At 38.0% G+C, this 13,235-nt stretch overlaps 1 protein-coding gene across 17 annotated transcripts in view; it reads right to left on the bottom strand.

Moving 5' to 3' along the window:
* The window catches only part of LOC101401040 (ankyrin repeat domain containing 26), a 93,692-nt gene extending 80,882 nt beyond the window's left edge, over window positions 1-12,810 (bottom strand). For 4 of the 17 annotated variants that reach the window (XM_087420698.1, XM_087420699.1, XM_087420713.1 and 1 more), the window contains exons 1-5: window positions 12,400-12,809; window positions 8,182-8,296; window positions 7,846-8,019; window positions 3,280-3,386; window positions 1,818-1,955 (exon numbers count right to left, since the gene is read on the bottom strand). In XM_087420698.1, coding sequence (XP_087276824.1) covers window positions 1,818-1,955; window positions 3,280-3,386; window positions 7,846-8,019; window positions 8,182-8,296; window positions 12,400-12,677 — 812 coding nt within the window. In that variant the 5' untranslated portion in view covers window positions 12,678-12,809. Of the gene's footprint in view, window positions 1-1,817; window positions 1,956-3,279; window positions 3,387-7,845; window positions 8,020-8,181; window positions 8,297-12,399 lie in introns of all 17 variants that reach the window. The other 13 variants (XM_087420701.1, XM_087420704.1, XM_087420707.1 and 10 more) reach the window with 6 other exon arrangements.
* Between the last annotated feature and the right edge of the window lie 425 nt (window positions 12,811-13,235).

Genomic DNA, 13,235 nt, shown 5'->3' with positions numbered 1-13,235 from the left:
AAACAAGGATCTTGTTGCCTTATTTCACAAGGTTGTTTGGAGGATTTAAGGAGATAATATACCTCTCCCCAAAAAATGCTCATAGCAATAATGAAGCAATGGAATAATCTGTCCTTAAACTTTATTGTTGGAACTATGTTCGAATTCCAAATAAAACACAGTGTGTCTTTTCTCAAAGTTTCTAACGTTCATGTTGGAATTCCAAATAAAACACAGTGCGTCTTTTTCTAAAGTTTCTAACGTTCAAATGTTGCAGTTTTCAGAAGATGTTATTAATTTTGGTTATTAGCTGTTCTTTCTTTGTGGTTTGTAATTCAGGGCATTTCAGCTATTACATAACTTCTAACTCAATTTATTTATAAATATATGACCTCATGAAATTAGATAACATAATTGTCCCCTATTATTGTAGCTAATCATACCAAAGGCGGAAAACTCATAGAATTCAAGACCCGGCTTGGACTACAACTATTCCTTCTTTCTCTACTCAAACTCTGAACCAGCAGATCTTTATCAGAATGACGCTTAATCTCCATATTCATCTCCAACTGACTTGGAAGACATAACCTTACTTTTATACATGGATACTGATGAGTCACAGATGGGGCTTAGCTCTCCTAATGCCAACTAACCTACTTTAGATTCTGAGATTTCTGTTCAACAGCTTCCTTGCAAGGCAGAATCTTAAAATATTTTGAAATTTGAGGTAGATAAAAGGCACTTTGGAGATTTTCATTATTTCGGAAGACAAATCACTTGAAGGGCCAACCTTAATTACGGAATCTCAGGCAAGGTGGCACCCACTACTCTAGGAAGGATGACATGGGACCTTCCATGACCTAAGAAAAGGTGCTCCTCAGGATATAAAGCAGACTTGGGGTTCAGATCTGGTAACAAAGGAGAAAGGAAAGTCTGATCTTTTCCTGCAGCATTATTTGAATTTCTCTGACAGCTTAGAATGGTCCCAACTAACATCTGCTAGCAGAAAAGTCAAATAAGAGCCTCCAAGGGTAATTCATCTTGAGGGTCTGACCTAACATGTGGGCTGCACATAGGGTTTTAGAGTGTGGGTGGAACGGTGTGTGAGGCTAAAGCCAGAAGGCCCAGCTGCCAGAACAGAGTGTAGGGGTTTGGAACAATGGCTGAGCATATAAGCATATGTATGTTAACCAAAAAAAGTTGTAACTTGAAAGTCTAAGTGTGGACCACCGTGAAGACTGAGGAATCTGGATCAGCAAGAGCATCCTGGGAGCAAAGGTCAATCATGACCAGACTGCAGGACCAGTTTCAATAGCAATGCTGCAGCAATAGAATCAATGGAAACAACAGAATGATTAGAATGTCCTTTTTTCCCTCCATCTGACTTATGCAAGAGGATTGTCTCCCTTGGACTTAGGGAACCCCTTAGGTTCTCAGAAAATTCAAGGAGGAGAGTATAGGAGATAGTTCCCAGAAAAAGTACAGGATTTTCTGCTAAAGTGAACATTTCAAGACCCAAATAACAAATTAGAAAAATCATAGATGTGACATGATTGTACCCCATGCATAGGGGTTATACCTGGAATGAAACGAGTTAACATTAGGATCCCTAAGGATAAAGGTCTTAAAAGTCCTGAGATAAAGAATCCTGCACCCATTGCTACTTCTAACTAGTGTAGCCTTTTGCTTGGTTTCTGGCTGATGATGTGGACTAACTCACTGCCATTCCAAAATTGCCTGAACCAAACTATGAAATATCACCTGACACATAAGAAGTAATAGTTTAATTATTTTAACCTCAGTTTAGTGATAACTAGCATTTGAATGTAAACACTTACATAGTAAAACCACTAACAACAGCATATGCTTCTGCAGTCCATCCATAGATATCTTGAGAAAAGACATCAATACCTTGCTGAAGAAGAAGCCTGACTATATTTGTTGATTCATAATTTACAGCAAGCATGAGGGCTGTTCTAAAATAACAGAGAGAGAACTTCACCCTTAGGAACTTTAAGTTATTTAAGCAGCTAATTTGATAGACTTTATCAAGTTAATATCTTGCCTGTCTGTGTAGAATTGACCATTTACATGCTCAAGTATTCATCTTCATAAATTACCTCCAAAGCTAAAATGAAGGGACAAAAAGGAAGCCTCTTGTTCCACTTGGCTATTCCATAGTAGAAGCTGCTAATTTAAAGTCCTTTGATGGACAAGAAACTATGCAGAGGTCATTTATCAGAAGTAAGTGAAGATTTAAATGAAGAATTCCTCATATCTTCCTTAGTCTGATATACATATTATACTTCAAAGTCAGCTAGCGGTCAGGTAAGTAAAAGCTATTTACAGGCTTAAAGAAATAATACTAAAAGTAATGGTAATAATAATAGTCATGGTTGCAGCAAATGATGCTGATAAGCATGTGCTAGGCACTAAATTACATGTTGTATATACAATCTCACACACAACCACCCTTGAAGGATATATTATTATCCTCCTTTTCATATAAGGAAAGATATTTGGTGATGATGAGTTACGTTCCCAAGGTCCCTACTTACATCTAGCAAGTAGGAAAGCTAGGAATTAAACCCAGTCTTGTGTGAATCCAAAGCCTATCTTGTTTCTCTTTATCACCCACCTATGACTTGTCTTCATTAAAGACAAAGTTTATTCAATTAAAGCTATCTTTCTTCCTCCTACTCATACCAATGAAAAATAAAAACATCAAAATATACTAGAAATGAAAAAGGATAAAAATTGATGAGCCCATAGTATTTGGTAATAGTAATTAATAGTCATTTACGAATAACCTAATAACATCAGTAGTCTTCAAAGAAAGCAATTTAAAGGAAAGAGTCATCCAAAAGACAAAATCAACTCCTATTTATGTTTAATATGCATCTTAAGGAAAAATATTTATGAAGGAGAGGTTAAAAAAATACATAAAAGGTTTCAGAACTTCAATACTGTGTCATAAAGTACACTAAAAGTTAGAATCTATACTTTATAAAACTAATATGAAACCCCTTTAGCTAATATAAAATCATATGACCAAAAAATCAGATTCTAAATGACATCAGTCAGTACTATGAAGGAATATGAATCCTGCTATATACTGTTCTTCATGTTGCCCAGTCAGAACGATTGCTTTTCCATATATTAGATGATGTGTTGATATTTTTCACTATATAATTGTAAGTTAATCCTCTTTTTATTAATTTAATCTTTCTGACTTGGGTGATTATTACCACTTTAGAACGATACTAAGCTTAAGAAAAAAAAAAGAACCAACTACTGTACCTTTTCATCTTATCGACTGCATGTATATTTGCTTCTTTCTTTACTAAAAATTCCACCATTTGCTGTTTGTTTTCACTCACAGCAAGTAAAAGTGGTGTGAGGTCATCCTGTAAAACAGCAAAAACAATTTATAATTTACAAAATGACATATTTAAAAAATGATAGACTGAATTTAAAAACTGATAAAAGATCCTCTGAACTTAAACATCTAATGTAGAAAGTAAATACAAAGCAGCCCCTTCCTCCTCGGCCCGCTGTGCTGTCACCTGCTGCTCCTTCTCTTTAAAACGCCCCTATTCTCACACTCTATCTCCAAACTCTAAACCATAGCAGTAAATGCTTTAAGTATTTTTATTGAATTAGTAACCTAAATGCTTATCTCTGGAATAGGGTTTCTTAAATTATCTTCCACAGAATATGTTCTTTACCAGAAGTTAAGTACTGTGCCCCAACAGAAAGATTCCATGATTGTCTATGTTGGAGAAATATTACAAAACTGTGCATTATATGTCTAGTACTAAAGAAATCTGTTTAAATTTGCTTAATCCCTGTTTGACAATACTTTTTTGTGGCAACATTAACATTTGAGAAATTAGAGTTTCAGGGATAAGTTTTGAGAGCTTTCCAATAAGGTGAAGGTTTTCTCCAGGTGTGCAAATGTGCTCGACTCTCTTCTGTCAACACTGTCAGGAGCCCAGATGCCAACAGCAGCCCCTCCCGCTCCCCAAGGGCCACTGAGGACATGGGCTCTGAAGGAAGAGAGGCTTCAGATGAACTGTGACTGCTTACACTACATGGTCCACGGGCTTTCTCCTATTATGACATGATAGATTTTTACTTAACTGTTAGAAAGCTCAACATGAAATTTTATTTTCAATTATAATGATAATCCTGGGGCCCTAACATACATCTGCTTTTTTAATCTGTTTTTATTCTGGTTTCCATTTTAATTGCTAATCAAAATTATTTTAAATTTTCAGCAAAATATAAATCAGAAATTAAAAATATAATGGCTTATCAACAAAAACTCTAATAACTGATCTATATGGATTATTTTTAGCATAATAAAAGCTACTAAATCACTTGCATTTTTAAGGAACAAGGCTGAGAAGAAAAATCATATTGTCTGCAATGTGCATAACCTATCCGACTACAGCCATGATTAACCTCATAAGGCTCACAGACATTCCAATGGGAATACAATTATTTACAGTACATATGAAGAATAAGTTTTTTATTTTATTTTATTTTTTTTGGTGAGGAAGATTCGCTCTGAGCTAACATCTGTTGCCAATCTTGCTCTTTTTGCTTGAGGAAGATTGTCGCTGAGCTAACACCTGCCAATCTTCCTCTATTTTTTGTATGTGGGATGCCGCCACAGCATGGCTTGCTGAGTGGTTTGTAGGTCCGCGCCTGGGATCTGAACCTGCGAACCCTGGGCTGCCAAAGCAGAGTGCACGAACTTAACCACTACACCACGGGGCTGGCCCCAAGAAAAAGTTTTTTAAAAAAACAACATAAATTCTAACTTGGAAAATTCAATCTCATTCTTAAGAGATTAGATATGAAAAAAATTATAAATTAATACAGACTGTCTTGAAAATGTTGAGGTCTTTATTAAAATATATTATAAAACAGGACTTGGAAACTCAAATGGTTACAGAGGCAGAGTCGGCGACCCGAGTCAGTGAAGAGCCCAGGTGGGGACAGCAGCAAACTGGAAAACAGGGGCCTCGTATAAGAGGGGCAGCCTCTGCACAGCCTCCCAGACAGCAGTATGGGCTCCGGGGCACCAGATGCGGTTCTTGAGGAGAAGCTTGAAATCCAGATTTCTGCATGGGTCTCCTCAATTTCAAATGTTGACTCAATTTATGGAGGCAAACTAAACGTATCCAGGGGCCATACTTAGTCTGTAGCCCACTCGTGTTTTTATATTTGCCGTGTTTCCAAATGGTTGTGTAGAAAGCAAATATTTGTATGTAAAAATCTTTCCTTTCTCTAGCATCATTTGTTTTACAAAAAAATTGGGCCCCAACATGTAATAAAAATTGCTATTAAGACTCATAATACCCACTTCAAGAATTTTTCCAATATTTATTACAACTACAATCTATTTGTATTTAATTCTCCCAGATTGTTAATCAAATGGATAATTAGTTATAGGACTGCTGAAACTAAATTATGAAAACAATTCCCATCTGTACTGTTATAACTTCATAGTTTTTGATGTTTAAACCTGCCATCCAGATTACAGCAGGGCTCCATGAATGTAACAGACATGCCGAGACAGCCTATCACACAGCTTCAGGAAAAGAAGGCTCAGGATTCACCATTTCTGCAATCACAAAAACCCTGCTTGTAATAAACATTTGTTGACCTCATGACCTGAACAACTATAAAGATGTAAAATCCTTAAAGAATCGGACTCTACTTATTAAGACGACCCATAAACAAATTTCTAGACTCTGAGTGCCAGTGAATGACTGATGGATGGAAGGAAAAAGATGTTAGCCTTTAAGCCAATAGATGTTGCCAATAATACTCCTTTTAACTTCTCAAACACAGAGGTAGAGACAATGAAAGTCAGGCTAATATTGTTGGAAAGGAGAGAACCAAAGGAAGCAGCACCCATCAAATTCCAACTCTTCTAGAGATTTCTTAGGTTTCCGAGATCTGTGAATTTATATATTACACTTATCCATTCAGTAGTTCTTAACCAAGAGTTGTATCAGAATCTCATGGAAATATTTCTAAATATACATGTCCAGGCCTTGTTAGATTTACTCAATCAGAAAATCAGGGGAGAGCCTAGCCTGTCAATGTTTTTAAACTTCCCAGGTGATTGTGATTCATCAGCGCAATTCTAGCTGAGAATTTGTGCAGCAGACAATCCCCAGTCTCATCTCTCACCTATGTGGCCAATTCCCTCCATCGTTTAAGGATTTGGCGAAAAAAAAGAAAGGCGTTAGGAGATAAGAATCACTTACCAAAATGGCATTTAATCTTCCTGGGTAGGGCCAGAACAGGGACTAGTAAACTCAAAATGCAACTTGATTTCCTTATTTATAAACTCCTTACTTCCCAGCAAGATATTCTAGATTTGAGAGCAGAGTTTAGACTCTTGTCTAAGTGGCTGTTTCTACCCGAATCAGATAATATGTCAGTTAATTATCTGTTCTTCCCTCTTGTTTCCCACTTCCCCGCCCCCTGTTCACGGCCAATCTGATTTCCTCCGAGTCCTCCTAAAACTGATCTGTAGGCAGGGTTACAACTCATGCACTCTTTCCCAAACTAAGAATTATTATCCCCGAAAACTGAAGAGTACCTTGCCTAAACACATAAACTAAAGAAAACAAAAACAAAAAACCTCTTCGCGTTATTTCCCCTCATTTGCCAAATTTCCAAATTGGCCTGCACATTTCTGATTGCTCTCTCCTTTTCCCTTTTTTCCTCTCAAGCCTTGGGCAATGAGAGATGAATCACTTCTATAGAAATCCCTTTTTTATGACAGAGGAACTTGTCAACAGCAGCAAGATTTCTATTATATTGAAAAATGCATTTGTTTTGTTTGAGTTTAAAGATAAAGCCTATTTCCAAGGCAAATTTTGCTTCGTTGGGTGGGGAAAAATATTTGGGGGAAAAAAAAAGTTTTACCTTTAACAAACTCAGTGTTTTCAGAAATATTTGTCATAAATGCATAAAGGAAAGCTGTACCCTCTAATGCTTCTTTAAAAGTATTATTATTTAATGTGAAATCTTAGACAACTAAGTTATTTCAAACTATTTTCATTCAGGGAATGCTTGAGCTCCCAAATATGTAAAACTGACCCTACCTATGTCAACCAAGAGCTTTCCTGTCGGGGCCGCCGTGGTGGGAAGTAACGTTTGTCCAGAAGAAAAAGGAGGCAGACCAACTTTGCCATCACCTGCTCCCCATGAACAGCTATGACTCCACTAAGGAGCTACACGAGGTTGAGTATGAGCTACTCTCTGACCTGGGAGACCCCAAGGTGGCACATGGCTGGCAGAGTGGCTACCAGTACAAGTCGATGCTCTTGCTGGATGTCAAGACATGACCTGACCCCCTGGCCCTGATCTCCAGAACCTTGGGGTCCTGGAGTGCCCAAGGCCTGTGGGATGCTGCTTCCAGTACCCACTTGCACTAGCCCAGCTCCCCCTGCTGGCCACTGGGTCTCCATTCCTTCTCCCATCCACCCCCAGCAGCACCCATTTCCTAAGCCCCTGCACAGCAGCCAACCCTCATCATCACCTCCCTCCCCGCTAGGCCTTCGGTCCTTTGTGGGCTCTGAGCCTACCACCCACTCCCAGGCACTAACAGAAAGTTGTTCCTTCTGGGGTGGAAGGGTGTCTGGGAGACAGAGCTTTGCCCTTTCCATGGGCACCACTTTTCTCTGGCCCTCCCTGACTTGGCTTTGGAGTTGTTTCCATGGTGACAAGGCATGATGCATAGTACTCACTATATACATTGTAGGTAAAATGTTTCGTGGCTAAAAAAGAAAAAAACATATTTCAAATATTTTGTAAATAAAGTTGGTTGATCTGTACCTTGTTTCTTGCTTCGATATTTGCATTGTGTGAAAGCAGCTTTGCTGCTATTGACAGATTCTCACCACGAGCAGCATAGTGGAGAGCAGTATTGCCACTGATGTCCATAAGATTTGGATCAGCACCATGTTCTAGCAGAATAGTTGCACATTCCTCTTGCTGGCATTGTACGGCCTGTCAGTATTATGCCAAGAAATAAACTGTAAATTCTAGGAATTCAAAGTAAACATTCCACAGGTTTTACCAATTAGTTATATTTAAATGAGATAAATTCATTTTTATTTGAAGTAATTAAATCAAATCCATCTCATGCTGGCATACTTGGCTACTACATACCTTTATCAGAGCTGTTCTGTTTTCACTGTCACAAAGGTTAAGCTGGCATTTTCTCTCTACAAGGAGAGTTACCACTTCTGGATAGCCATTGGCACAGGCCAAATGCAGAGCAGTCCTATGAAAGTGAGAGGACTTTATATGAAATTACAGTGCACTACCTCAAAACATACAAGTATTCACATAATTGTAAACATTAAATAGCGTGTTATTACAATCCCTTCAAAACAAATATTTAGTTTTCTTCTGGAGACAGTACAATACAGTCAGCCCTCTGTATCCATGAGTTCTGCATCCATGGATTCAACCAACTATGGATCGAAAGGCCCGTGATAGTTGTGTCTGTACGGAACATGTACTAACTTTTTTTCCTTGTCATTATTCCCTAAACAATAACTATAACTACTACTTACATAGCATTTACTTTGTAATCTAGAGATGGTTTAAACTATATGGGAGGATGTACATAGGCTATATGCAAATAACTACATCATTTTATATTAGGGACTTGAGCATCCATGGATTTTGGTATCCGCGGGGGTCCTGGAACCAATCCCCCATGGATACCAAGAGATAACTGTATTTATCAGCTCTTATTACTCACCATATTAATGTCAGAGCAGCCTATTTGAATAGAAAGAGCATGACCTTTGGATTCAGCTCAACTTGGGTTTGAATTCTACTTTAACTCTGTCACTTCTTAGCTATTGCTTAGCCTTTTTATGCCTCAATTTCCTCATCAATAAAATGGGGATAAAATTAGTCATCTCACAAGACATTGCTGTGATGCTTAAATGAGAATCTATGCAAAGGTTTAGAACAGTTCCTAGCACAATAACAGCTCAACAACTGTTAGATAATATTATCATAATTATTACTACTACTTTACAAAGACAACATTTCAATTAAGTAAAATGATACAGTCATACCTCCTTCGCAGATATGTTTTAAGGATTAGAGAGAACACTGTATTTCAATGATTCTAAGATGCTCATTTTCTCACATTTTAACATCTCTGACATTGGAATGCAACTTATAATTCATAATGTCTTACAACTATAATACACAGGATTTTTAAAAATTTCTTATGGGTACATAAAATAGCGGGGCATCATACGATCCATATTGTCTTACGTTAGTGAAATACGGTCGATACAACAGGTCTGCTGCAGTTCTAATCATATGGTTGGCATTTAAATAAATTTTAGTTCTGTGGCCAGCCCTGGTGGCCTAGCGGTTAAATTCAGCAGGTTCTGCTTCAGCGGGCTAGGTTAGGTTCCCAGGCGCAGACCTACACCACTTGTCAGTAGCCATGCTGTGGTGGCAGCTCACGTACAAAATAGAGGAAGATTGGCCACAGATGTTTGCTCAGGGTTAATCTTCTTAAAAGCATTATGGGGAAAGAAGACTAAAATAACAAAACAAAAAAAGAATTTTTAAAAAACTAATTCTTACTTTAATTTTCAAGAAACTTTTAAGTCAAGGTTAAGTTCAGGATTCAAATGAATTGGGATAGCTCTTTCTAGTCAACATTTAGATTTATAGATTATATGAAAAACAGATATTTCGAATGATTAATATTAATATTCAATACTATTGTAAATTTTCAAAAAGGCAAGTAAAGGTTATCTTTTACAATTTCCTACCTTCAGAAATGCTTTTGTTTGAAAGAAGGGAGGAAAAGTATCAATTAAGATTAGGTCCTAACCCTTCATTTTAAATTTCTCAATTTGCTCAGACTGGGCAACATGAAGTTTTTAAGGTTAAAAGGGTCCTGAAAGAGAGCAGAATATGTCCACTACATAACAGGTATTCAGGGTATGTATGATGAATAAATGAAAGAATGGATAAATACAGTTGTAGAACTCAATATTTTTAAAGAAAAGTATTTTTGCAATAGTAATCATTTATATTTGCTATTTTTGATTTTTGATTTTTATAGACACAACTACAATTTTAAACTTTTGCAATAGTAATAATCATCACTTATATTTACTATTTTTCATTTTCATAAGGACACAACTAAAATAAAATGATTATAGATTTATGTATTATATGTAATAAAGCTACATATAATAAAAAATTATACAATTAAAAATATACATAATAAAATCAACAAGCACAGATAAAAAGATTCCCTTTACTTCTGAAGAGGCTGTAAGTTGTAAGAAGATATCAATCCTCAAAAAAATTAAAAAATAATACAAAGTGAGAAATTATTTTTATCTGTGCAAGATTCATATTCTTGCTCTTCCTCAAGATTATTTCGTTGTTAATAAACTTTTACTAGAATTTTTATATATGTTCATTGTAGAAATCATAGATTTAAAAAAAAGGAAAAGAAAAATTCACTTATAACACAAATGCTCAGAAATAACAAATGTTATCACATTTTCTATGTATTTTTGGCTAACACAAGACCATACTCTGTTTGCATGTATGTATAATCAAACTGATTTTTTTTTCTCATTTAATTATTTACCAAAGTACACCTCTGCCTGTCAGCATACATCTGTATCTATGCCACTTTCAACGGTCACATATTCTTCCAGCCTAGGGATGCACTGCAATTTATTTATAAAATCCATTATACAACTTCTTCTTAATACATTGCTATTTTAAGCAGTGCTAAGAAAAACAAATTGTATATTATATATCTCTAATTATTTACTAAAGATATTTTAGCATAAATAGAATTGATAGGTAAAGGGAATATATATTTTTAAAATGTGGTACTTATTATCACATTGCCTATTGAAAAGTCAAAAGCAATTTAAACTTAAACTCATCCTCACAAGTTTGTGGATGGAAAACGATATTTCATTCTTCTTTTAACTTAAATTCCTTTTCTTTCCAGGGACACTAAATATATTTTCCTCGTGTCCACTGGTCACTTGTAGATATGCATAAAAGGACTTTACCCAACTTCAAATTAAAGGTTTTTTCCCCTTGATTTCAAAGAATTCTTTGCAATGAAGATATATTTTTCTTCTAATATAAATATGCTGTGAATATTTTTAAAGTTTTCTTTTTTGCTAAGGAAGATTTGCCCTGAGCTAACATCTGTTGCCCATCTTCCTCTTTTTGCTTGAGGAACATTGTCCCTGAGATAACATCCGTGCCAATTTTCCTCTATTTCGAATGTGGGTCGCCGCCAGAGCATGACAGAGGATTGGTGTAGCTCCACGCTGGGGATCTGAACCTGGGCCCCCAAAGTGGAGCACACCGAACCTAACTACTAGGCCATAGGATGGGCCTCTAAAATTTTTAATCTGTGCTCTGTCTGGAACTTATTTTTGTGAGATAAAAATCTCACTAGTTTTCTCCAAATACCTGGCAGGTATTTCTCCACCATCCATGAAAAATTCACCTTTTCCTACTAATATGAAATGTCACCAGTATCAAGTTCTAAAGTCTTACATATACGTATTCGGGTGTTTGGACATTTTCTATTCTGTTCCATTTATTTATCTTTCCAGCTGTTAGTAAACAACATGGCGGCACATTTGGATACCTAGAAGGGGAAATCTCATCTACCACACAAAAATTTTCTTAATTTCATCACAACAATAAAAGACAGTCTGTGTGTGTAACATAAAACTTTTAAAACCATGATATTTTTATTTGGTTTATGTAAAACTGATAAATATAGGAAGAGCGCAGATTTTGAGAAAATGAGTCCTCCTATTCAGGAACACAGCCGTCTGCCCACTTCAAAGTTTCCTTCTAAGGTCCCTCAGTACAGAATATATATACAGAGGTGTACACTGATACAAAATGGATATTGGATTTTATCAGAAGACTTTTTAGCCCAGAAGTTCATCTATTATGGGAATTATTTTTCTCATTACCCACTTTTCTATAACATATAACATTTTGGTATAAAAAGTGTCCGTTAAAAATAAAGTGTTGTATATACTTAATTTTCTATTATTATTGACAGTTAAATCACTTTAAAATTGTCAGTGAAGCGCTCTATAAGAGGAATTATGAGTGGGTCCGAAACCAGCTCAAGAGTGTGTTTCTGCTGCTCACGTAGCCGTGGGCGCTAGACCCCAGGCCAGGACCCAGGTGCTGCGGGGTCTCGGGAGGAAAGATCCGAGCGCCCTCGGTGACAGGAGGCTGGGCTCCCGCAGGCTGCGCCCGGGAAGGGCGCGCTTCTCCCAGGTCCGCCCGCCTCCTCCAGGCCGGCCCCGGCCACCGTCTCCCAGTCCCTATTACCTGTTCAACTTGTCTCTATCATTCAAGCCACTTTTCCCAAGCAACAGAATCTGCTGCACTTTCGCTACGTTGCCCACGCTGGCAGCTTTGTGGATCTTTCCGAGATCCTCGTCTCGGAGGTGGTACCCGGGCCGTGAGCTGACTCCATCACTACTCTCATGCCCGACGCCCGCGCCGGCCCTCCTCCGGCTGGTGAGGGAGACCCGGGGCGACTCGCCCTTCCTACTCCGAAAGCCAAAAATCTTCTTCATCGCAGAGCCTACGGGCTTCAGAGACATCTCGCCGTCCCCTCCGCTTTTCGCTGCATCCTGAACGGGACAACAGTACTAGAGATAAGCTAGCCGGGTCTCGCCACAACATCCCAGCGGCCAAAGTCCGCGGTTTAGAATCTTTCAGCGCAGACCAACTGTAGCCCGGCAACGGCCGCTAAACACAAGGGCGCATGCGTGTCCCTGGAGATGACGTCACTGCACTTGCGCAGAGAGACCTAGTGGCCAAGGGTACCCAGAGCGCATGTGCGAGGCCCTGGCGGCTCAAATCTCAGCGATCGCTTGTGGGAAGCGCTGCGTTCCCTTCAGACTTCCGTGGGAGTTGGCTGAGTGTTTGGCACGTTTGCAGAAGTTAGATTCTTTCCAACGGAAAAGCAGCCTTTGCTTACAACTGGGGCTACAGTAGCTTGGAAATTCAGGATGCCGAAGGACTCGTTCCCTAGAAAACTCCGCTAAAAAGACTCTCTCTAAATCTCAGCACTCAGTTTATTCCCCTTCCACATCCCTCGGGGCCCCTGCCAGTCTCCGTGGAATTTAGCGGATGCAACAACAGAAAGCTGTTTTCAT

Source organism: Ceratotherium simum, chromosome 32 (genome assembly GCF_057802395.1).
Source record: "Ceratotherium simum simum isolate JZ-2026a chromosome 32, ASM5780239v1, whole genome shotgun sequence".
NCBI lineage: Eukaryota > Metazoa > Chordata > Mammalia > Perissodactyla > Rhinocerotidae > Ceratotherium > Ceratotherium simum.
This window is presented reverse-complemented; position numbering and strand designations above follow the sequence as displayed.